This window comes from Panthera leo, chromosome C1, assembly GCF_018350215.1.
Source record: "Panthera leo isolate Ple1 chromosome C1, P.leo_Ple1_pat1.1, whole genome shotgun sequence".
In the NCBI taxonomy this organism is placed as follows: domain Eukaryota; kingdom Metazoa; phylum Chordata; class Mammalia; order Carnivora; family Felidae; genus Panthera; species Panthera leo.
The window spans coordinates 168,949,111-168,975,948 of record NC_056686.1 but is presented as its reverse complement, the minus strand read 5'-3'; the positions used below and the strand labels follow the sequence as shown (position 1 = coordinate 168,975,948).

At 36.4% G+C, this 26,838-nt stretch overlaps 1 protein-coding gene across 14 annotated transcripts in view; it reads left to right on the top strand.

Annotated features, from left to right (window-relative positions):
- PDE1A (phosphodiesterase 1A) overlaps positions 1–26,838 on the top strand; it is a 329,446-nt gene that overhangs the window by 291,012 nt on the left and 11,596 nt on the right. For 10 of the 14 annotated variants that reach the window (XM_042949318.1, XM_042949319.1, XM_042949325.1 and 7 more), the window contains 3 exons: positions 3,344–3,425; positions 5,410–5,530; positions 6,606–6,766. In XM_042949318.1, the coding sequence (XP_042805252.1) occupies positions 3,344–3,425; positions 5,410–5,530; positions 6,606–6,766 (364 nt within the window). Of the gene's footprint in view, positions 1–3,343; positions 3,426–5,409; positions 5,531–6,605; positions 6,767–25,517; positions 25,758–26,838 lie in introns of those variants that run through there. The other 4 variants (XM_042949323.1, XM_042949320.1, XM_042949328.1 and 1 more) reach the window with 2 other exon arrangements.

Sequence of the window (26,838 nt, the reverse complement as noted above, 5' to 3'; positions counted from 1 at the left end):
CTTTCAAAGAAGCAACCTCAACGGCCTCCAAGGGAATTGCTGATACAGGGACAAGTCTGAGCACATCAGGCTGCCTTGTGTTTCCACATTTCTGGGGTCACTTTCTCCCCTTTCCCACCTGCAGGGTCATCCCCAAGAAAAGATGCAGGGATCCAGGAGCACAATTGGGTGACATTGGTTAATTGAGGTCAGTGGCCTTAGGGCCCTGTAATTTTATTCCAACCACTGTACAAGTCAATACACCAGAACATATGTATATTTGGTATTTTACTGATTTTTGAAAGTATATTTTGGCCTCCTGAAGGCAGCAACCTCAAATGAAAGCACATCCTCCAAGAGAAAACTAGATGACTTACACAATGTCTGTTGCCTTGACCCCAGATTTCATCGTTAGGGAGAGTAAATGCTCCCAATTCAGGGACCCAATAAGGAAAATTTTAACGTTTATCAAATTTATACTCAGGGATCCCAACTTTCTCTTTACATATCTTTCCCTCTCCCCTAGTAGTACCCCCCTGTCGTACTGGGTTTGTGGTGCCCCCATAGTCTGGCTATAGGGCCTCCTACTAATCTTGCCCTCATGGTCTTAATTCACCCTAAAGAATAACACCCTGAAATATTTATAAATAAATTAAATAATTAATGTGCTTTAGTATTCAATGTGCTTTAGCAGTGGAAATTTAATACCCTAATTCAATTGTGGAATATAAGAAGCAAATAGAATATAAAATTTCTCCCTCCAAATATAGGGCGGTGGACCCTATATATATCTGCCAAGTGCCTAGGTCCTATATGAAAATGTTGCCATCTAGCATTCTATAAAATTTAGCTCATAGAAGGGAAATCACCACAATGCCTTTTTCAGGCCCAAATTATCATTTTTAGATCAAACAAAGAACTCCTATTATATAGTATAAAAATATACATATTAAAATATCAGATAGCAGCCCCTTAATCAATAAAACCAGTTATATAGGCATAGATCAGATAAGTGTCTACAATATCACATTTCCCATGAAGTCTATGAGGAGCTTTATTTCTATTTTAACAATAGCAATATTATTATTTATATTTTAATATAAACAATGATATTATTCTTGCACGTTATTCTCATTATGTTAAAGATCAAATGCATAATAGTCTTCAAATACAGCCCTCATTCAGATTGCCTTATTTCTATTAGTGGCACCAAAGACTCCTTTTCATTCAGGTTTGAAGCCCAAGATTCATCTTTAATTCACTTCAAGCAATCCCCCACACTGCTGACAAATCGATATTTCAAAAGTAAAAGTCCTGTCATGTCAGTTTCCTGCTAGAAAACTGGGGAGGTCCTGAGGACAGGGGTGGGGAGCCAATGCCTCTCCATTACATGCTCAATTAAGTACCAGTCATTTATCCCGTGGTTTAAAACCATCTAAGATATGCATTAGACATTATAAATACCTCACAGCTCTGTATCTTTGCTATTATGAAGTATGGTTCTTTCTAAAAAATTTTAATTCCAGTATAGCTAACATACAGTGTTATATGAGCTTCAGGTGTACAATATAGTGAATCAGCACGTTTATACGGAGCTCAGTGCTCATCATTGTAAGTGTACTTTTAATCCTCTTCACCTGTATGAAGTATGGTTCTTACTAGCTAATATTGAATGACCATTTACTAAATATTAGGCAGTGTAGCCTTCACATAAATTATCTTTGATAACCTCAGGATAGTCCTACTAGGTAGATACTATTATATCTTTATTCCTAACTTGAGTTAACCAAAATTACCAAGTGAGGTAACATATGAGGAAAATTCATTCCATCAAATTTGTGATATGTCTGAAATAAAAGAGAGCCAGATGAAAAGCAGTGATTGAAGTGTGTATCTTGTAACTCTGAGGCTAATGGCACTAATAATTCCTTTCCCTCTGTCCCTTAAGCTGGGTGTAAATATTAACTCCAAATGGAATGGGTGTTGTTATTCTCTAAGGAAGGAGCACAGCTGCTGGGAGGAGTCACAGAAATTCTACTCCCCATTTTCTCTAAGCTATGACGTAGTCAAATGTTCCTGTTTACAGCTACTTTGCGTACTTCTCTGGTGACCATATCCAGATTTTTCCCCAAACGATTCTGATTTCAGACTTCCTGCTTCTTATGATCAGAGGTATGGTTTCAAGGAAGTGCACCAGAAAACATTGTCAATGAATAACTTTAAAGCCAATAAAACATACTGATATGTTATTGTAAAGATCACAATGAAAAGGTGTTAAAGAAGTAGAGGGATTGAAAATCTGAGGTCCTCAAGACAGACACTGCATTGTTACATGGGCTCCACAACACAGCAAAAGTGATGGTCCCTCCCTTTTGTCTTCTGATTCGAGAACCTGGCCACGTGTCCTAAACTGTGGTCTTACATAAGTCACAGTGTGTTCTGTGAAGGTATACAGCCAACAGCTTAGGAGAAGATAGAGCCCAAGGCATCCTTCAAATAGCCAGAAGATCAAGGTGAAGAGACACAAGTGAAGTAGCTTCTCTTTCTTTTGTAAGCACATCCCCTTGAATGCCAAGGAAAGAACCTATGTTCGATGTTGGATGAATCTTGTGATAATAAAGTTTTGCCCACAGCAGCCACTTTTATTTTAGGAGATGAAAATCGAATCAGTTTTTGTGATGTTAAACCCAAACGTACATGGAATTCTTTAACATATGTACTCAATTAACTTGAGTATGGATAGGATCAAGTAATAAAAATCATTAACATTTCCATTTTCTGAGAATACATTAAAATGATGCACACAGAATGTAAGGATGTTGAAGATACTCTTCATTTGCTGTGGGAGATTCAATTAATGTTGTTTTATAAGTGGAAAGATGTTTCAAAATATTCATATACTTTTGACTTCAAAAAATAATATAATCATTAAGTTTTCATAGTGAAGATCTGTGATGTATTTAGCATGGGGGGGGACAAAAAGCATGAGAATCCACAAGCTTGATTGTTAATTAAATGCCAAATAACACACTAAGATGACTATTTTATGGCAATTGCAGAAAATTCCAAAGAGCAAAGGTTTGTCTCTTTATAATCAAGGGGTTTGTAATACCAAAGCAGAGTCTCCAGGTGCTGAAATGTTCATTTCTTTTTCTTCAGCAATAAGTATGTCCTCAAAAGGAGACCAAGTAAAATTACACCAACTTGGACTATAGTTTTTTTGTTTTGTAAAAAAATAAATAAATAAATACACAGTGCCAATTAAGAAAAGAAAGATGCAATTTTTTTAGGCTTTGTATCTAGACTGCTCGTCGTCTAAGCCTCTCCAGACTAAGCCTGTACTAATGAGCTTTCCTTTCCACAGGGAGATAAAGAAGCTGAGTTAGGACTTCCATTTTCCCCACTTTGTGACCGGAAGTCAACGATGGTGGCCCAGTCACAAATAGGTACTGTTGTGGAGGGTGGGCACATGTGTGCCAGTTTTCAAATGGAGAAACCATGTTGTTTAAAGGGGCAAACATCCACGAAACTTCACACTCCTAACAATTTGATGTTTAGACTGATCTATATGGTGCTAAATGATAAGGATTTTGAAAAATTCTCACAAAATGAATTCAATCAAGCAGTATTAGTAAACGTAATTGTTATTCTATTTACAACCTTCTTACAAATGACAGGCTTTCTTCTTGTTTAAGAGACAGCTTTTTTTTGTATTGTGTTGCTGATTATTGTAATCTATAATTTAATCCTTTGCATATAGAACAATTCAATGAAAATGTTAATATATCTGTCCCGTTATCACTAAGTTTGCATAATATATTCAATATGCCAGTTTACATTCCTTTGGAAAAAAAATTCTTATGATATGAGAAGATAAACCAACAAGTTCAACCCATTATTATAACATATGGTTGCTATGCTGCATGCTCCAAATATTTGTAATGGTTATCCCCTGAGCCAGCACCCTCATTACTGAACGGCAAGATTAATAAACATTAGGATTGCCGCCTTACCTCTCTAGCTGGTCCAGTACCACCTCCAACAGAGCAGTAGTCAACTGTCAGAAAGAGTCTCGCTCTGACCTTTGCCCCTTCCCATTCAAGTTCCAACAGCTGTTTTTCTAGCCACCATAACACTGGTACCTACCATTGTTTAGCAGCTGTGAGCGTAACAGGCTAAGAACCTCCTCAGGGAAACTGGAAAGAATGGAAGTGTCTGAGGCTTGTTGCTGTAATATAAATTGCTACCCGGTTAGCAAGGTGACACCTCATTTGACGGTCTCCGAATTCCAGGCATTGAAAACTACAGACAGAACTTGAAATGGCCTACTGGTGGCCAATGAACATTGCTTTGAGTGGAAGGCATCAATTAAAACACAAAACTATTGCAGTTTTCTTGAATTAAAAATGCACCTTAATGTATAACATGACTAAGCCAGTTACTTAAAATGCGAATTCCTTTTATCTGTGTATCTGATGGATGGAATACTCTTCAAATGTGGATCTTTCTGGGTACAGTATCACTTTAAAAGCTTCCCTCCAATTTTCTCTTATATTCAGATGATCGTCCATATATCCCAGGTGTGTTTAAGGCCACAAGCACTTGATTTCCAGTGCCATACCTCTCCAGGGACACGTAGTGTTGAAATGTGTACACAGTTTAGAGTGGGTTGTCTCCTTCTCCCCATAAACACTGGGCATTGCCCCGTTCTCTCTGTGTGTCATTTCATATCTTGACGAGTACTTTAAATTTAAAGTCTGTATTCAATCCTGACATCTCAAGGTGGTGGAAATAATGCTGTCTCCCAGAGATGTTACTGTTCTCTTTACTGATTTGACAGAACACACCCACGTGCTGTGAACTAACGCTTTACATCCAGAGAATAATAAACAGCAATTTGAAATATTAACACACTGGCAGGAAGCTCTGACTGATATAGTCAGAGGGGGCAAAAAAGTGGGTGCCTTCCTGTGGCCTGAGAAGCAACTTCGATTCTCTTGTTTCTTTGAAACTTAGATATTATTTTTTGTCGGTCAATAATAAATTCAACAAACAAGTGGAATCCTTTCAGAAAAGTAATGATCCCTGTCACTGAGAGGAAAATATAATCACTCTGGTTAGACTTGAATTTATTGTGAACAAGAGTATAAAAACTGAATATTAAATAGAAAAGCCAATATACTTATCAAGCTTAAATTGCATCACTTCCACTGCTTGAGAGATCATTTTATAGAGCTATTAAACTATCTCTAAAGATTGGGTTAAAAATAATTTCAGTGGGTAAACCAAACCAGTATGTAGCTGATGCGTTCTACCCGATGCATCAGACTCTTCATTATTACAGATTTTAGAGTTCAGAAAATTGTAGTGTTTCAATTCATCTCTCTCTCTCTTTTTTTTTTTTTTTTTTTTTTTTTTTTGCTTTTGTAGGTTTCATTGACTTCATAGTAGAGCCAACATTTTCTCTTCTGACAGATTCAACAGAGAAAATTATTACTCCTCTTATAGAGGAAGCCTCAAAAACAGAAACTCCTTCCTATGGGGCAAGCAGGTTTGGTATTTTCTCTTTTTTTGCATCTTTTTTTTTTTTTTTTTTTTTAATGATTATCTTCATTATCTCTTATAGCTAGGTTGGAAATTCTTAGAATTATTAGATAGTATTGCCACCTAGTGGCTCTCTATTATATTGCATCTGCCTTTGAAATTCACTTCATGTCCACTACAAAATATATCAAAGTACTAACAAAGTACTAACTAACTAATATATCAAAGTACTAATGAATATAACACAAGAGTATTCAATACCAGAAGAATTAAAATATCTGACTTTTGTGCAAATGTATGTATTGTGTCTTGGATGTTAGCATATATAGTTGTGTTGGTTTGCTTACAAAGAAACCAGTTACAACCCACTTGTAGATCTAGAGAGATGCCTATATCAAAATAAAGCTTGCGGATGATGTGAGTACAACAGATCCATATAACATCTAATGGTAACAGTAGCATCCACTGTATATGCGATCACAATATTTCAAGCTAAACATTTTTCATTGACAAATTTGTTAAGGGATATTATTTAAAACTTCCAGTTGTAGATTAATCATGCTAAATTCTTGTCTATCTGAACACACAACTTTTCCTAATAGCACACCACTAGGTTCCCAAAATGTTGCCCCAATGAGGAAATTGAGGAAATTTTCTCCTGAGAATGATTCAGGTTGGCCCCACTTAGGGCTCCAGAATCGTGATGCCCCATTTGTTATGTTCACCTGTGAACTCACCACCAAGTCAGCTCACCTCAAGTATCTGCTTTTCTAATGAGGCCTAGCCACCTTATAATGCAAGAGCGCTCCAACCTGCTGCTCTGGGAGTCCTTGACCAACCCAGGGAGTTCCAGCCAGAGTCCTGGCCCTCTCCATGATGGGAGAAAAGGAGGGATGTGAGCAGCCCTGATGCATGCTCAAAACTGGGCCTGAGCACCTGCCATCCTGTTTCTGCAGCTGGCTTTGTGAAGTGTTTCAGGCTTTGTTCCCTCATTCCATATCTTGACATTGGTGTTTTCTGGGCTTTTTTTTTTTTTTTTGGTTGTTACTATTAGCATATGCACCTTTATTGGGTTCACCCAGTGTTGATTTGTTTAGACGATCAAATATGAAGGGCACCATGAACGATGGAACCTATTCCCCAGACTACTCCCTTGCAAGCGTGGACCTGAAAAGCTTCAAAAACAACCTGGTGGACATCATCCAGCAGAACAAAGAGAGGTGGAAAGAGTTAGCTGCACAAGGTATAGTTGTTTATGAAGCCTTACTACTCTCTCTTTCTGTCTTAACTCTTCCTCTGGGATTTCGGATTTTTTCCCCCTAGATTTCTTCTTTTATGGAATACACAAGCTTTTGGCGGTGCTTGGAATTGGCTACCCTTTGATTATTCATCACAAGGTTGGCTTATCTGTTAAAGAGATTCTGCTGTGTTTATGTCATGTGGACTGCAGAAATCTGTGCCAGTGGGTGGCAGTGACATGAATGCAAAGGATGGGGCAAGAAAATGGTGACAAAACTTTATGTGGCAGATTAACCTCCTGTTAATTTCTGGAAGTGCTTTTAAGCCTGTGTTTTAGGCTTTGCACATGGCTTTTGTGTTGCATTAGGAATGTAACACTCAGTGTCAGAGACTTGGGTGTGTTTTTTTGTTCAATTTTACTAAGTTACTTCTTTGGGTGACAGTTCCATTCATGTGTTGGAAAGAATCATTTGTAAGTCTTCCCTTAAAGGAAACAAATGGGAAGCTAGTGTTAGCCATTTCTGACATGTTTTCTGATTCAAGTACATTCGTTGTTTTTGTTTACAAGACATGTGAATTTGTAGCAGTCATTATCTTTGTTCAGGAAATTAGCTTTCTGATTTCAAATCTGGCCCCCATCTCCCCTCATGCTCACTCCTGTCCATAGCCCTGTGTCTCTCAGGTGCTGTACTCCCTGCACGGTGGCCTCTGGCAGGTTCTTGAAATACTCCCAGAGCCTTTGCGATGATTGTTACTTCAGCCAGAGATTCTCCCCTTAGAGTTTTCTGCAAGGCTGAGTCTTCCTTGGCTAGCAGTTTGTAGTATGTATTTACTTTTATTTTGAAAAATAGCACTTAATTAACTCAATTTTCACATGGACCTTATAAGGTATATACTATTATTATTCCCCTTTTACAGATAAGGAAACTGAGGCAGAAGACAGTGATGTGACTTGTCCCAAATCCCACAGCTAGTAAGTGAAGGAGCTAGAATTCACTCTTTCTCCCCAATGCAGTGCTCTAAACCTTCATGGTAGGCAGCTCCACCAGGAGGCCCTCCTTGACCATGACAAGTATGTCGTCTGTCCTATTTTTCTCTGATTAGGGCCCAGTTCAGTCGCTTCAAAGTGGTATCACTAGTCCGTAATTGATGATATTTATGTATTCCTTTTAAAGTTTATCATCTGTTTTCCACAGGGGAACATATGATTCACACAAGTTGGGACATGGTCTGTTATGTTTTCCAGTATATTCCTTAGCTCGTAGCACAGTGTTGGGCATATCATAGGCACTCAGTATATATTCATTTAATTAAATAACTACTTAATGGTGTCACGTTATTTCTCCACCTCTGCTATTAGGAAATAAAAGAAATACCATTCTAATGTCTTCATCTGACTGTGTAACTTACATCTTCCTAAAAGTCTGATCTTCGTTGAGAAGAAATAGAGTTTCCCAGGCTTTGGTGGCTCTATACAGCTATCATGAGGGCCACTTCCTGTATTCACACAGCACCACCACCCCCCCCCCCCCCCCCCGCCGCCACACACACACACACTCAGAATGGCCCTGTACTTAAATCCTCTACTATCATCATCTTGAAATTCTTAAAAATTTTTCAGTCTCAGTTTTATTTTATATGGGGACCTGTAATTATGTAGCTAGCCTTAGCCATTACAGAGGGTCTTTGTAATACATTATTGTCACTCAATAAAAAATATAATGCAATATAAGACCCAGATGGCCAAACTAAAATATTGTCAAATCCATCAAATTGGAGACTTCAAATGATGAGAATTGCCCCTCTCTATGGACAATTACTGAAGCACAGTAAGATATAAATCCCAAAACTATAAGTCATTTGAAAACAGGAACAATGTCTATCTCATTGTCATGATTTTCTCAGAGCTGGCATGTCCCGGCATACTGTAGTTGCTTTAAAATTATTTAGTGAAGATAGTTTTGAATGAATGAATAAATGAATACTTAAATTCTACTTTGAATGTATTTATTCAGAAAAGAAAACAAATAGATATATTAGATATTCAGCAATGCAAGGAAGAGAGGAGGGGAGTAAGAATTCTGAAATCCCTCCTGTATGCCAGGCATTTGACATGGATTATCCTATTTTCTCCTGCAACAGTCTTCCTAACTAGAGGTGACTACTCTCATTTGCTACATATGGAAACTGAGGATCACACAGCTTCTAAGCGGTAGAGTTAAAACTGTTCTGATTCTTTACCCATTTTCCCCACTGCATGCGAGCACCTCCTAGTATACTACCTTTTCAAAAAAGTTTGAAAAAGTTCACTTGAAGCCTTTATCTTCAATGAACCCAAAAAAATCCAATTGACCAAAACACACTCTCCTCTAAGAAAGTTTTAATTAAAATAAGCAACACTACGCCCCAAACATCAACCCGTCCCCTGGAATCTGTCATAAACCTGTGAAGGAAAACTCTTTATCAGAATTGAATTAGTGACTGCAATTTTTCCCTTTTTAATAGACTTTCTGCCACTATGCTCTACTGAATATTTTGTCACACAGTAAACTTTAGATCTATATAAAGTTCTCAATTTACATTTCTGGAATTGAGTGATAATATCGGACTCCTATAGTTAGATAAGATAGAACCAAGATTTGAACACAGGCAGCCTGGCTTTAGCAAATTAGAATCATGGATCGTTTTGATAATATAATTTCCAAAGAATAGTTGTGTAGGGTACACACGTTTTGAGTAAAGCAAATACTGCCAGATTTGTTTTACTTGTAACATTGCATGGTTGGTTGCTGTTTCCAATGCAGTGGTGAACTAGATAAACTTAAAGAAATATCTCACGGTAATAAATAAATAAATAAAATGCTGGGTGAAATATTGCTAACAAGAAAATGACAGAGACAGTGCTTCAAGAACTATCTCCCTGTCTCCTTGCTTGTAACAAGTAATGAAGGGTACTTTGCTTGCGACAACAAAAAATGAAAGAAAGAAAAAAAGAGAAATTGATGTCCTTAGAACCCATCCAAATAAAGATAAAACTGAAATTGAGAGAGATACAGAAACTTGGAGCCAGAATCTCTCTGGAAGGTATCTGCTTACCTTTGCTGGAGTCTTGGGTTTGCAGACTGAATTGACCACCACACAGGGTTTTTATGCCAGAAGTGCAATCACCATATTTTTTTTAATTTTTTTAACATTTATTTATTTTTGAGACAGAGAGAGGGTGTGAGTGGGGGAGGGGCAGAGAGAGAGAGAGAGAAAGAGAGAGAGAGAGAGAGAGAGAGAGAGAGAGAATCCGAAGCAGGATCGAGGCTCTGAGCTGTCAGTACAGAACCCGACACAGGGCTCCAACTCACAAACCATGAGATCATGACCTAAGCAGAAGTCAGACACTTAACTGACTGAGCCACCTAGGTGCCCCTGCAATGCACCATATTAAGGATCAAGGGATAAAAACCTAAGATCTTAAGAGATGCAGAAAGAACATTCAGGAAAATTCAGTATTTATTCATTATAAAAATTATTAAAATTAGAGGAGCCTTTTTAATCTAGTATTTCTGTTTTCCTGCTTTTCTTGCCTTCATTTTTACTGCTCGGGTTGTTTATTTTTTCCATTCCAATTCATTTCCTTAATGGTGTGAAATATTTACACTTTATTCCTATTATTGTCATGATTAAATAGAAAATTTTAAATGCATAATCAATAGTAGATGACAATGAAGTTAATTACTTTACCCTTCCACAAAATAACACAAAAACCTTAGAAAGCTTTGTCTCTGATGTTCAAAAATGTTTTTAAAATAGATTTTATATTTAATAATTAAAATTTAAAAATCGTCCAAAAAATTTAAAACGTATTCTTGAAATTCAAGAATATGAGGACAACAGCTTTTTAACAACGTTTTCAAAAATCAAGGTAGTGCAGGAAGACTTTCTCAACATCTCTTGCATGCTTGCATAGTTCCTCAGTTAGCCAGAGATTGGAGAGAGCTATCTAGACTTTCCATGGCTCTTCAACTGCTAGGAATTCTCTTTGAAATCCTGCTCATCTACCAGTTACCCCAAACTTGGACTGCAACCTCAGGCTTGCAAAGCTGCGCATTTTCCCCATTTATTCTAAACCAAACCCACTGTTTTACATTGTGGAAACCAGGGGGTTTTGCCCTCTGCTTCTATCCCAAATTGAGTCTACCGCCTCTGGCAGTAAAACTGGTTTCCGGTGCCATTCTCAAGCTGAGGTTGGCAGGGAGGTTGGGAGTAGCTCCAGGCAAAAAGGTCACCAATTGCTGTTTTCCTTACCTGAATCGCTAACAGTTTTTCAAGAATAAATGCTTCTTAAATTGTTGTGTTGCCTTGGTTGATTTCCATTGTGGTGGAATTGTTTTTGTTAATATTTTCCAATTGTGTACTTGTTTTCTGTGGAAACACTCGACCGTTTTATGTCACTAGAACAGGAAGTCCTCTTTCTCCACATTGGGTTTTGGGAGTTATATGAGGTGATTTGTAGAATCTGCTTAGAAGTACCTAAAATAGGGACGCCTGGGTATCTCAGTCAGTTGAGTGTCTGACTTTGGCTCAGGTCATGATCTCGGGGTTCATGAGTTTGAGCCCCATGTCAGGCTGCATGCTAACAACTCAGAGCCTGGAGCCTGCTTCAGATTGTGTCTCCTGTCTTTGCCCTTCCCCCACACTCTCTGTCTCTCTGTCTCTGTCTCTGGCCCTCTCTCTCTCTCTCTCTCAAAAATAAACATTAAAAAAATAATAAAAAAAAGAAGTACCTAGAATAGTAGCACTATATGAGTTGATTATTATTATAATTATTATTGGGGCTCCTGGATGGCTCAGTCAGTTAAGCGTGTGTTTAGCTCCAGTCATAATCTCGCAGCTCATGGGTTCCAGCCCCGCGTCCAGCTTTGTGCTGACAGCCCAGAGCCTAGAGCCTGCTTGAGATTCTATGTCTCCCTCTCTCTCTGCCCCTCCCCTCCTCAGGCTCTGTCTCTCTTTCTGTCTCAAAAAATAAATAAACATTTAAATAATTATTATTTACTGTGTCTCTGTTGTGTTCTAGGAATTAGGGATATAGAAAAAAAGAGAGAGAGAGAGAGAGAGAAACAATAATCCCTACATTTATGAAAGAAGCTGTGGAAGCTGGGAGCAGGATTGCATTTTAAGGTAGCCAAGAAAGGCTTTCTTAAGGAAGTGATCATTTAAATAAATACAAGAAAGAGATTAGAAAGAGCAATGAGGAGGTGTGGGGGAATAAATTTTCAAACAGAGGAAATGATCAGCACAATATTTGAGAGGTGGAGTTTGCCTGACATGAAAAAAATAACAGGAGGTAAGTGAAACAGAAGATTGGGCAAGTGGGACTAATGTAGGCCCTGTGATAAATGGATAACATGACACCACATCATTGGTTTTGGCCCAAGAGGGATAGGAAGCCAAATGTAGCATTTTGAAGAAGAAAAATAAAATGGTCTGAAGTTTTAAAAGGATCACTCTGGCTACAGAATGGAAAATATTCTGTTTGGGAGACAGAAAAGGAAACAAGGAAGTGAGAAAAGAGGCTGTGGTTTATAACACAGGAGAAAGATGGGGACTTAGACCACGTAGTACTGATGGAGGGAGAAGTGTCTAAATTCTGGGTGCCTAAAGATGGTGACTTGAATGAGTAGGCATGAGAAAGAAAGGATAGCAACAAGAGATCAGATTCTGGATATATTTTGAAAGTAGAACTGATAAGATTTGTTAAGTGATTATATCTGGAGTATGAAATCAAGAAAAGAGTCAAGACTAATGCCAGAGTTTTTGGTTTTCTTACGCATTAATTGTATATATGTAAATTTATAGAATCATTCTCCAGAAAAACGTGGCTTTCTCTAGCAAAGCTGAAGACGCACATGCCATGTTTCCCAATAATTTGACTTCTGTATTTTTACCCTAGAGAGATTTTGCTCATGAGCATCAGAAGACACGAACAAAATATTCACTATAGCATTGGTATTGAGAGCAAAAAAGAAAAAACTGAAAACAACAGTAAAATGAATTCACAGGCTGTGGTGTATTCATATTATGGTAAAGCATACACTGTTAAGATAAATGAACTTTAGTTGTGAGTACCAACAAAGATGGAAGTCACAAATAATATGAAGCAAAATATACAAGCTGCCACAATAGAGCAAGAAGCCATTTATAGAAAAAATTTAAAAACCCACAAACTAAATAATAGGTTTTAGAATACACTTATGATAAAACAAAAGAAAGGGGAAAATATTCAGAATGGTTCTAGGGGAGTGATGGGACCCTTAGTAATAGTTTATCTCACAAATGTTCATTTTGTGATTATGGTTATACCTGACATATATACTTTATATGTGTAACTATAACCCATTTATATGAGTAGAATGTTTCATAATAAAAAAGTAAAAATGCAATCTGGTACAAAAATACATCTACTAAAATAGTCATCAGTTTTAAAGCCAGTATGTATCAGATGTTGCCACTGTAATTTCCTGCTGCCATCACCTCTAGTCTTAAGTACACTGAAGATGATAATTACTTTATTATAATTGCATTGAGATGAAAATAAGCAGGTTATATGATGCTTAAAGTTTTAGAATATTAATTAAACAATAAGGCTCTGAACAGAACCCCAGATTCTTGGTGTTCATATCAGCTCTGACAGTATATTTCACAGTTATCTTAAAAACATTTCACTAATCCCGAAGCAGGTATGGACACTTAGGCCCCATGGTATGAAGCTCCTAGACCATCAGTAAAAGAAGACACTTTTTAAAACAGTAATTTCACTCAGGAAGCCTCCTATTAAGGATCTGGGGGCATCTAAGAATGTTATATGTAAATACATTCCTTTTCAAAAAGTAAGAGATAGAAGTTAAAAAGTAAAAAATGCTTTCCTCCATTCCAAACTATTTTGGTTTTGGTTAAAACTTACCCATTTGGAGTGAGGAAAATATCTTCATTATCTATTTCTCAGCATTCCTCAGCATCTAAAGTCTTTCCTTTTTCTGCACTACTTACAGAGAAGACAAGAGATTTAAGAGGGCCTGTGGCTAACCTCCTAGTGACACAAGTGGAGGGAAATAGTGAGAAAAGTTGCTCTCTGCTTTTATTTCTACCTATAAAGTTTCAGGCAAACCACGTAACTTTCCGTATCCTCAATAAATGTGATTATTGGGCACGTAATATCCACCCCCATGAAGAAGCCGACATTCCCAATTCCCATTTATGTTCCAGAGACTTGAAGGTCTATGATGCAGTTCTGAGAGCAAGGCACCTAAGAAAGTGAGGAGGGCAGGTGGGGGTGGGGGGGGGGGGGAACAACAAAAAAGAGCACATTTGCCTCTACTGGTGGCTGTTGGTGACAGATGCCCGCAATTAGCAAGCAAGGAAACCATAGGCAGCAAAGAAATGTAACAATTCTAAAGGAACAGATAAATGTACCTTGTTTTTGTTGGTGACCTGCCATCCTGTGTCACAAGCTGAAATGGAAGAGTGGCTTAGCTTCATGCCTGGAATTGTTAGAGAAGCATGTCTCTTTAGAGTAGCCCCCAAATGGCAAACATTAATATTGGTTCTCCTTCAAGGCAAAAGAGTTACTTTGGTAAGCCACTTGATGGTTTGGTTTGTGTTTAGAACCAAAAATTACAAACTGAACCAGATCCACCAAGTCCACCTTAATTGGAACAAAAACTGCAAACTAATCCCAGATCTGCTTCTGATCTTCTCAAAGAAAATGTGTCTTTGACAAAAACAAATTACATCCCAGAATGGAACTGGGAGTGTGGGGTGGGGAGTGGGGTCATACTGGAATGGAATACAATATGTTTCTTACTGTACTGGGTAATTTTCTGATTTATTTGATATAGATTCAAATCCCAAAACACTAGGCTTAAAGACGATTAACAAGTGAGAAAAGGAGGCAATGTGGGAACTGAGACGCCATGAGATTTGCATTATGAATGATTAACAGCTATTTATTTTATTTTAATTTTTTTAATGCTTTTATTTATTTTTGAGAGAGAGAGAGAGTGTGTGTGTGAATGGGGGAGGAGCAGAGAGAGGGAGACACAGAATCTGAAGAAGGCTCCGGGCTCTGAGCTGTCAGCACAGAGCCCGACACGGGACTCAAACTCATGAACCGTGATATCATGACCTGAGCCAAAGTCGGATGCTTAACCTACTGAGCCACCCAGGCGCCCTATGATTAATAGCTATTTAGAACCAGAAGGAAACCTCGAGCTAGCTTAAGGCAAATAAGACATTTTAGAATATGTATTAAAACTTGCAAATACACAAGTGTTTTCTAGTTTCTTTTGGGGACTTCCTATGTAATTGCTCTACGGTCATAGAATATGTTCGGTATGATATTATTCATTTAAACCTTTCACACCTGCTTTTGTAGCTGCTTTTAGTGGCTCATAAGTTCCACCAAAAAAAAAGAAAACAAGTAGGATTTTGGTCAGAATTACTTTGATATTTTGGAAAGAATTGTCATCGTTGATATCAAGTCTTCCTATTCATATATATCTTATATATCTTCTTTCATGTTTCTCAGAAAGTATACGTTTCCTTCATAATAATAATAATGGTCATGGAAAATACTTGTTAGCGTTATTAGATGCCCGGCATTACATTAAGCATATTATATATCAAGTAATCAATATTTATAATTAATAATAATTTATTTCAAAAGTTTGAATGTATTTTGTTGGATTTTCCATCAGTATTTTATATTTTTGTTGCTGTTCCAAGTGGCTGTTTCTTGCTGCTGTATAAAAATACAATTTTCTTTTGAAAACTGATCTTCTGCAAATAATGACAGTTTTTTTCTCTCCCAAATGTATATCTCTAATGATTGTTTTTCTTGAATCAGTTGCATTAGCAAGTTTATCCAGAAGCATCTGAAATGGAAATGGTGAGAGCATTTAGGTTGTCTCTGAATTCAAAAGGAAAAATATTCAATGTTTCAGCAATAAAGTGTGATATTTCTTAATTTTATTTTGATCTTCTCTTTATGAGGTTAATTACATTTCCATAAATAATTTGTTAAGAAAATATATTTTAAATGAAACATTTAGTTTTATCAAATGTCTTTTCTGTGGCTTTTTAAATAATTCATATGATTTTTCTTTTTAATTAGTTCATATAATGAATTAAGAGATTTTCTAATGGTGAATCACCTTGTATTCCTTGATTAGACCCAACTTAATTGTAATGTAATAACTTTTTAAAATTTATGTGTTACTTTGGCTGACTTAAAAAATCTATATGAGTGAGGTGAGCCTGCAATTTTCCTTTCTAATACTTATACTTCTGGTATTGAGGTTAACCTCAGAAAATAAGTTGGAGTTTTTAAATTCTTGAGAGTTTGTGAGCCTTAAATTGGCATTGAATGTTCGGCAGAATTTACTTTTAAAAACTATGTGAGCCTGCTGCTTTCTCTGTGGGATAATTTTTTTCTGCTGATTCAATTTTCTTAATAGTCATAGAGCACTATTTAAGTTGTTTAATGTTTAGTTTTTTAAAAAAATATTGTGAAATATGCCACAAAAATATATAAAAACATATATGTACTATTTATAAGTCAATAATACAGTATGGGCAATCCTTACAGTGGCCTACAGGTAATAGTATGCTGGCAAGTTTAACAACTGGCGCAAAAAAGTATACACACACACATACACATGTGGTTTCTCATATATTTTACACATAAAGGAAGTGTAACACATGTTTAAGAGTAGTAATAAAATATGCAGTAGCCTTTGTTGTAAACTCTGTATAGGTGATTGGTTTTCACAGAATGCCTTAGTTGATTTTTACCAAACTCTGTGTCTATGGTCAACTTATGGTTGCAACTGACAAACATAAGTTGTTCAGGTAAGAACATTGATATTTGCATTTATATCAAGGAGTAAGATGAAAGTATAAAAAACATATGTCAAAACTTAAAAAACATAGAAGGCATATGTCAACTTCACTTGTTCATCAAAAATACAAATGACTTCTTGGTCACTTGAGTGGATAATGATTTTTGAATACTGGAAAAAATTTCCTCAAATTTCTTCTGTGCTATTTATAATGTAGCAGTTTTAGACATGACACACTTTTTTTTTTTTTTTTTTTTTTTAATTTTTATTTATTTTTGAGATGGAGACAGAGCATGAAAGCGGCAGGGTCAGAGAGAGAGACGGAGACACAGAATCCGAAGTAGGCTCCAGGCTCTAAGCTGTCAGCACAGAGCCCGACGCGGGGCTCGAACCCACAGACCGTGAGATCATGACCTGAGCCAAAGTCGGACGCTTAACCGACTGAGCCACCCAGGCGCCCCGACATGACACACTTTTAAACTTAATCTCTATTTTTTTTATCTCCAGCACTTTAGACAACAATGAAACAATAAATCAAGCTCTGATTCATAAAGTTTGATGACATCCATGGTGTAAATATTCCTACCATGGCCAGTTTCAAGCTGTCAGTATAAAGTCTCTGAACATGGGAACTGGGAAAAGAGGTGCACATGAGATGTTTGCATCATACAGATTTGGTAGCTATAATTAACCTGAAGACATAGATAATGAAAAAATGGGTCAAAATAATTAGGAAATGATTTTTAAACACTTATCACCTTTACTTTTAATACAATTTATTTAATTGTAAGCCCCTATAATTTTATTTTTAAGAATGACTAGGTTTAACAACCAACTTACAAAGTTCCTAAAATGCAACAATCAGGTTATAGGAGCCTGTACAGGTTGGAGTAGCATTTTGCTGCCCATAAGGCTTTATATGATCCACATCTGCTCTGCCTCCTTTATCTTGCTGATTCAATTCCCATTTCTCTTTCTCTCTCTCACTAGCTCCAGTGCAACTACACTGTCCTTTTGTCTTCTTTCTTTCAACACATCAGATACGTTCCTGCTTTAAGTGCTTTGTACCAGCATGTCTTTGTTAGAAACACGCTTCCTCCAAACACCACGTGACTGCCTCCTCTCTACTTTCCAATCTAGCTCCAGTTGTCACTTGTCAGGAAGGCCTCCTCTGGCAAACATTTCAAATTCCCCCCAGGTTCCTCCCTTGACCTCTGATCCCTTCTCAACTACTTTCCCATGACACTTCACAGATCACTGTCTAACCTATAAATAATTGACTTACTATGCTTAATTTTTGTTTTCTGTCTTCCTTCACTCAGAATAAGGTTCATGAGAATAAAGATGTTTATGTCGATCACTGATGTTTCTTAAGCTCTTAGCACAGTGACTATCACAAAGTAGGACCTCAAACAATTAAGCATTGAAAGAAAGGAGGAGAGAAATAGAGAGACATGGGGAGAGAGGAAGAGAGAGAGAGAGAGAGAAGGAGAGAGAGAAAATGGCAATGAAGAGAGGAAGGAAAGAGAAAAGAAGGGACAGAGGGAGAAAACCTACCATCTAGGCCAAGAAATATATTACCATCCCTAGAAGTTCCAAGTCCTTTTTAAATCATGTTTTCCCTCTTTCCCTACCATGATCTAATCAATACTATGAATTTCATGATAATTATTTCTTTTTTTGTTTGTTTTAGTTTTTTTTAGTTTTTTAGCTGTTATTCCTCTTTCTGTAACCTTAAACAATACATAATTTAGTTTTTCATGTTTTAAAACTTAGTGTAAATGAAATCACGTGGTACACATTCTTTAATGAATATCTTTCTACCCAATGCCATATTTTTTGAGCTTTATCCATGATGAGGTAAATAGCTGTTATCTGTCTCACCAGGGAATTTGGGGATCTTGATAGAAACATGAGGCAGAAAAAAAAATGTATCTAAATACTATGCAGATTTTTTTAAATATTAAGTAGTTAAGTCTTTTAAATTTTTTTTAACGTTTATTTATTTTTGAGACAGAGAGAGACAGAGCATGAATGGGGGAGGGTCAGAGAGAGAGGGAGATACAGAATCTGAAACAGGCTCCAGGTTCTGAGCTGTCAGCACAGAGCCCGACGTGGGGCTTGAACTCACAAACCGCGAGATCATGACCTGAGCTGAAGTCGGACGCTTAACTGACTGAGCCACCCAGGCGCCCCAGTAGTTAAGTCTTTTAAGTAATATATTTATAGTACATATCAATTTCTTAGTCCATATCAGGTTCACAAATAATGTAACTTCTTTTACTTTTCTGTGACCAAATACAGTTTCTAGCTGAAATCTCCATGCTACATGTTTAAAGAAAACATGAGCTTGTTTCTAGCTGAAATCTCCATGCTACATGTTTAAAGAAAACATAAGCTTGTCATTCAAATGTTTTAGTTGAATTAGAGTAAGCCTATTCAATTGAGGGTTCTTGATTTCCTTTTTCTTCTTAGGTGGCATCAAAGTTCCTAATGTGACCATGGGATGGCTACCTTGCTTAACTTCTTCTTTCTCATCTCTCTAGACATACCCCCTCCTGTCTACTTCCTGCTCCTTCCATCTTCTACCTCTGACACGTGACCCCCGGGTTTGGCCACTGTAGGCCACCAAAGCTTTGCCATCCCCCTTTTGCTTGATCTCTCCTCCTTTTCTCCTAATGCTTCTGAGACCTGATTGTTAAGCATCACACCCAAACCAGCCACATAGCGGCACTTTCCCTCCCAGATGTCTATATCACTCTGTGATATTTCGCTGCACTTTGTCCCATAGATCTCTACTAAAGTTCTGGCCCTCCCCTTTTTTTTTCTTATTTGCCAGCAATCTCTATCAGTACTTAATAGTGTTCCTAACTCTTCTGCATCTGCTGCTTAGAGAAAATAAAAATAGATTGTTTTTAAACAACAAAAACATGTTCATATTATTTTGTATTGAGTTACTTTAAAGGTTTATGTTTCTAAATATTTGTTCTTAAAATGTTTTAGTTATTCCTTCCCATTATCTTTTTAATCAATCAAAACTCATCATGTAAACAAAATTACAACTTTCAAACTCCCAGGACTAAACCCAAGCATCTTTTTGAGAAAATACATGCATATTGTTTAGAGCTCAGAAGGGACAATTAATCAAACAGAGGGAAGCAAAACCTTTCAAATAAAAACTAGAGCTCGCTCTCATTTTTTTTTCTAATCATGGTTTAAAAATGCAATTAACAGCAGTTTAAATGAGATCCTACCAGTAATTTTTAAATTGTATATTTAAAATTATTAGTAAATTAAATTCTGTATTATACATTTATTTTATTCCTGTTTTCAACTTAATCTCTTTAGCTGACATTTTATATTATATTATCAGTACAATAGAGCAGGAGTTTGCATTTGCTAGAATGGAACATTTGGAAGATCAGAATTATGAAGTTTTAAGAGGTGGTACTCACCAAAGTTACTTAAGCCTAGAAGAGCTTACATAACAGTTTGAACAGTGAGTATGTGCTTATTCATTCACTCATTCAATTATTGTAATGGCAGAACCCAATAGTCTTCAACCCTGGCAGCACATTAGCATCTTCTGGGCTATTTTATTTTTTAAAAGTCTGATATGTGGGGTCCCTAGGTGGCTCAGTTGGTTGATTATCCAACTATTCATTTTGGTTCAGGTCATGATCCCAGGGTCGTGGGATGGAGCCCTGCGTTGGGCTTAAGATTAATATTCCTTCTCTCCTTCTGCCCCTTTCCCCCTGCTTGTGCTCTCTTTCACTCCCTCTTGCTCTCTCTAAAAAAAAAAAAAAAAAAAGTTAAAGTTCAATATGGCTTATCTCCAGTTTACAGAGGTAGGTCAAAACAGAACACTTTTGTGCATTGAAATGAATGCAGAGGACATGGAGGGGGAGAGCAGGGAACTTAATCACTTCATGATCAAGACAAGCCAAGTACAGATTAGAATCTGAGCCAGCTTCACCCTGGCAGGCTGTACACAGGAAACAGCAGTGTGTACCTTGATAATGATATCCCTTAAAATATCTGTGTCTTGGGTCACACATCTCCTCTGGAACATTTGCCTTCTACTACTAGGAAAGTCAGTGGACTTTCTTTCTACTTTAACCCTTGTTCTTTCTTCCTCATGGAATGTACTCCTTTGGTCCCCTCTTGCACTTTGCTCATTAAAATCCTACCTCTCTTGGGGCACCTGGGTGATTCAGTTGGTTAAGTGTCTAACTCTTGATCTCAGCTCAAGTCATGATCTCTCAGTTCGTGAGTTCTAGCCCCATGACAGGCTCTGCGCTGACAGTGTGGAGCCCACTTGGAATTCTATCTCTCCCTCTCTCTCTGCCCCTCTCCTGTTCATGCTCTTTTTCTCTTTCAAAAATAAATAAAACATTTAAAAAATCCTACTTATCTTCCAAAACTGCATTAAATCACCTTCTCCAAGAAGCCTGTTACTTAGTTATGTAAGCATAGCTGTGTTATTTATACTCCAGTTGGGAATTTATCATATGCAGACTTGCATTCTCTAAATGTGAAGAGAAAAATGCATTCAAAAGAGACCTCCCAAAATCAGTGTTGGGAGTAAGAGAGGGAATAAGAGGAGCTTCAGGATGTGTTTCCAATTGTACATGCCTCAAGGAGATTCCAAGATTCCCTTTTGGGGGGTGTACACCATCTCTCCACATGAGAACCACTGCATATTATAAGATATTGTGATTAGAATGTGTCGCACATATTAAAGCAAGAAGTTGCTTTAATGGAACCTGACAAGAAGTTGAGAACTACTAATGAAGTCACTACAAAAATATTTACCTAGGTCTACTATGTGCCAAACACAAGCTGGTAGTTTTTTTGGAGAACAGAATTCATGGGATATTCAGCTTTAGATCTCTAGTTCCTGCTCAAGGCCAGGTAAAAACTTGGTCACTGTTGGGTAGAGGAGAATTGACTCCATTTCATAAAACTCTGATTTTAGTGGTGAGTCCCTATAACTGAAATGACATTACCCACTATGTTGTACCATATATTTTTTGTTAGCTAAAAGATCTCGAAAGAGAAAAAAACAACTGATAAATGGAAAAAGGGAAACTAAATGTGGGGGTATTCCCCAAAAGTCCACTGCACAATGTCTATACTTGCAATGTTTTCAGACACCCAAAAACTATTCACTTGCTCTAATTTTACTTTGTGCAATATAGACTTTGTCATATTCTCCCAATAATTCCAAATTCCAAGCACATTGAAAGCTTTGTTGTCTTAACATTATACTTCTGAGCAAAAGATAAATCACTTTGTCACCACTCACCTCTGTTCTGTCTCCAAAACCTTTAGTCTTATATTGCTCTTGATTCACGACCTCAGCTCCTCTCTTTCCCCTCTCTGCCACTAAAACTCCCTCAGTTGCACAGAACAGTTTAGTTCTGGCCTCAAAAGAACCCATTCAACAAAACAAAAGCCTGACTATCGGTCTAAAATGATATCTATAGTTCTTCACACATGCCTAGGCATGTCTCAGATGACCATGGTTCAGTTAGAGGCTTCAACTTCATTAGCATTCCTATAAAAAGCTTTATTTCCTATCAGCATCAGGACATTTTTTAAAACCTTAATCACTGTATCTATGCCTTCCTTTGTAACCAGCAGATCATCATATGAGTTACTAATAAGTTAAATATTTTCTTATCTTTGCACATTTTATAATTTATTTGAAATGTATTGAATATATAATATTTTAGTCAAACAGTTTCATTTAAAATCAATTTTGCTAGAAAATGTCATAGATTTCTCAACAGGAAACAAAAAGTTTTCCAAAATAGGTCTTGTAATATTGCTTGAAAAATTAAAACACAAAATTGAAAGATTTTCCCACCAGAAATAAGGAAATATTTAAAAATGATGGGAAAGTATTAAAATTTTTGAAAGATAAAATTTACATTATGATTAACATGACATTTTAATATATTGATAGGTTCATTATTAAACTTTATATTTGTTCTTTATATTTGAAATATCTTAAAATGCAATATTGTATATTACAGTATATATGGTAAGTGATTTTTGTAATCATGTTGGTATTAATGCTAAAGAGAATGCAGATTCCTTTCCTACTAAGTACACATTTATTTGCCAGACAATATACTGAGTTCTTTTTTTTTAAATTTTTTTTAATGTTATTTTTTTTTTTTGAGAGAGAGAGAGACAGACAGAAGGCAAGTGGGAGAGGGACAGAGAGAGAGGAAGACAGAATCTGAAGCAGGCTCCAGGCTCTGAGCTGTCAGCATAGAGTTTGATGTGGGGCTCAAACCCATAAACCGTGAGATCATGACCTGAACTGAAGTCAGATGCTTAACAGACTGAGCCACCCAGGCGCCCCAAACAGCCCTGTGATTTAGGTACTATCACCATTTTACCAATGTGAAAACTGAGGTCTGTGAGGGGCATGTAAATTGTCCAAATTACAGGTTTGTACACATATTACATATGGATCTTCCTCATTCCTTTTCAGTTTCATATAATACACAGAAAATAGTATCATGACAGTAGTAAATCCAGAAAGAAGTAACAACTTTTTGTGAAAACTTACCCCAGAGTAGCATAATTTTTATCTCAACACAACTGATCCCATGAGCTTTCAAATGTGTACTTATATCCCATAGACATTTTTGTTTTAAAATGTTGGAAATTATGAATTTGGGAGTGAAATTTTACATTATTTACCTTCCCATGGGTCATTTATACATTTATTACAGCAACCTCACAAGGTAGGAGTTGTACTCTGATAAAACTGTGGCTCAGAGAACTTAAATTGTCTAAATCCATACACTTAGTTTTGGAAAAGACTGGGATTTGTGCTTCATTCATCTCAAATCAAAGCCAGTAACCTTCTGGATAGTTTCTAGATCATCCTCTAGAAGCTGGTTGTGACAGGTTGGTTTATTTACATTTTCTAAATTTTCTTCCAGAGCAGAAGTCTTGCCCAACCTGTTAGTTGATAGAGAAACGGTAACAGAACCGTTACCAAACTAACCGTTACCAAACGGTAGCAGAACTTAGGGGCACTTTAAAGTGATATTGTTGAAGAGTGTGTGAACTCTCCGCTTGTATTTACATGGACAATAGAAGTTAGAAGGAAGGTGGAAGGAGCAGGCTTGCATCTCTAGTGATTATGAGCTGGCTCAGGGATGATGAAGAAATGGTTTCACCTGGGTACTGGGATACTACAAGCAGAGGTGAGATCTGTATTGGTAGGAGCACAAGTGGTATGATGTGCTCTTTACTTAATTTGGAAATGAAGCCGATTTATCTTGGGGCAACTTTGAGATTTTATCCATAGTTGGATGTAGTCAGGATATAAGAAGTTATTTCCAGACGGTTCCACTGATCCTCTCCATCCAAGGCACGCCTCTTGTTCTTTTTGTTTTGTTAAGGGCACTCTGATGGTCCTTAGTGAGTATTACAAAGCATTTGTTTTTCTTTCTTGAGCACTATTTCATTGTTATGCTTAACAATTTCAGCTAATTCTGGCTTTACCATCATTTTAGTTGGATCACTCAGAATTTAGGACATATATTGGTTCATACACAGTTTATGCTGCATTTATATACAAATGAATAAATATAAGTCCTATGTCAGTGTCTATGTTTCAGTATATGTTTTCAGTGTACGATATTCTTTTCCTTAAAAATATATTTCTATAACTCTCCTAAACTAGAGACATAGTCAATATAAAGTCTTATAAATAGTAAAGGGAAGAAACTTAACCTCCAATGAGTTAAGAATTGTTCTGAAACCCATATTCAGCCCAAAATGTCTTCCTATACTTTGTCATAGTGTTTATGAGCTTACCAAATGTTTCTGAGTTAAGGAAATTTCTTATGATATTTATATTAAATTATAAAAAATAGGATTATATTGTACATGACCATAACTTATGAGATACACACATAAGAAAAGCTTAATGATTTTCTCAATGCTTTCTCAGTAGATTAAGGATTGATAGAATGCAGTTGTACCTGAAAGTTAAGTTATTACCTACATAAGGGCATTGGTCCCTCTAACTCTATTTCTTCAAAGAATTTGATTTTTTGTTAGGATTATTAAAATACATTACTAGGAAGAAGATAAAAGAAAAGGAAGTATAATTATATTTTTTATTTTTAAAATAAGTCACAGATTCCATATTATTTCTTTATATAATATAGTCCTATATCCTAATACTTGTATACTATTTGTTAGTAGACAATATTAATGTCCTTCAAGATAGCTTCTTATTAGATTCGGAGGGTATCTGCTCTACTTGAAATCAACTAGAATTGAGCTCCTTTAGAACCCCAGCTTTTTAGGCAATAAATCAAATGGTGAAAAAAAAAAAGTTGAAATAGAAAAAAAGGTGGGGGGGGGGGCTGGGTGGCTCAGTCAGTTCAATGTCTGACTTCAACTCAGGTCATGATCTCGCAGTTCATGGGTTCGAGCCCCATGTTGGGCTCTGTGCTGACAGCTCAGAGCCTGGAGCCTGTTTCAGGATTCTGTGTCTCCCTCTCTCTCTGCCCCTCCCCTACTCATGCTCTGACTCTCTCTCTCTATATATATATATAATTAAAAAAAATTAAAAAACTAAAAAAAAGTAAACGAAAAAAGAATCATTTGAGTATCACAACTGATGAATGCAAAAGTCACAAAAGGTTTTAGGAGCAAAAGTAAAATATATTGAAAATTAAGAAAAAATATCAATTATATTTATCTTCTTAATTTTTCCACAATTCCTACAAACATGGATAATTATAAATGCTAAGGTACAGTTTAATTATTCCAACTCTTAGATAATATTGTCTCAAGGTTTTTTAAATGAGTATCCTTTTTTTTCAGAAGCAAAAATCAATTCAAAGCATTAACTTTTCCTGATCAGTAAACATCCTTAAACAATACCTCACATATGGTGGCAGCTCTAATGTGACCAAAAGACTTGGAGATTTCATTCCACTGCTGGAAATTTACCTGGCCCTGTGAGAGAAAAAGAACCTGTTTTTTTGCAGATTGCACAAGTGGCATCACTAACCACATAAATAAAAGCTACAAATTCTTTGGTTGACATAGTTCAACTGCTATGGCTACCCCAGCATCTTCATGCTTTCAAATATTGGTTTAAATGACATTTTGTAGCATTTCTCCTTACTGAGATAATATGTTGAGTGTCAATAAATTTTCTTTGAGCATCTAATCACTGTGTCATCTGCAATAAAGCTTGTATTTTCACTTTGATGTCCCTTTTCTAAAACATCAAGTATTTAGGTAATATAAAGGTAATGTGACTTCCATAAACTCATTGTGTTTTTTAATTAATTCTACCATTTTTCTGAACAAATGTCTTAATAGTTCTCTGCCATTAAATAAACATGACTGATAAAAATTTTAAGGGACAGATATTTTTGAAAAGTGTTTGCATTATAGTAGGAGTGAACAGCAAGAGTAAAATGGCTTCATATACTGTTTTTTCGGGGGGGGATTTGAGAATGACTTGTACAATATATAATTCCATTTGTCAGATTAGCCCAGTTATTTCCACCCTGAAAAACCTGTTGTTTTTTAAAACTGCTCTTATATACTTTCTTTACTGTGATTCCTTAACAGTTGACCTAATGGTTAATTGTAGTTGACTAGTGGGAACACCCCAATTAATTAGTTAGCTGAGACTGTCCTTGTGTTTAATATTGAAGAACATATTTTCACGAAGACATTTTTTTATTCTTATTCTCTGTCTCTGCCTTTGGAAAAAAAGGCTATAATTTACCATGATATTTAATTTCAAAGATAAGGCATAAACTCATACTAAGGAAACACAAAAACATAGCGGCTATTAAATAAACTATACCCAGGAAAGCTGCATAGTGTACAGTTAGGATCTAGAACTCTGGGCCTCGACTATCTATTCAATTCTGGTCCCATCACTTACTTGCTATGTAACCTTGAGCAAGTTACTTAATCTCTCTGTTTCAATTTGCAGTTTTTAAAGTGAGGATCAGAAAACTTATGTCTATCTCAAGAGCTATTGTGAAGATTAGATGAGTTTATACATATAAAGTATTTAGAACTTAGTGTTTTCTACAGTAATTGTTATTACTCTCCTGGGCTCATATATGTGCCTCCAAACTACATGGAGATCTTATAGAAGGCTTCCTTAAAGAAGTAT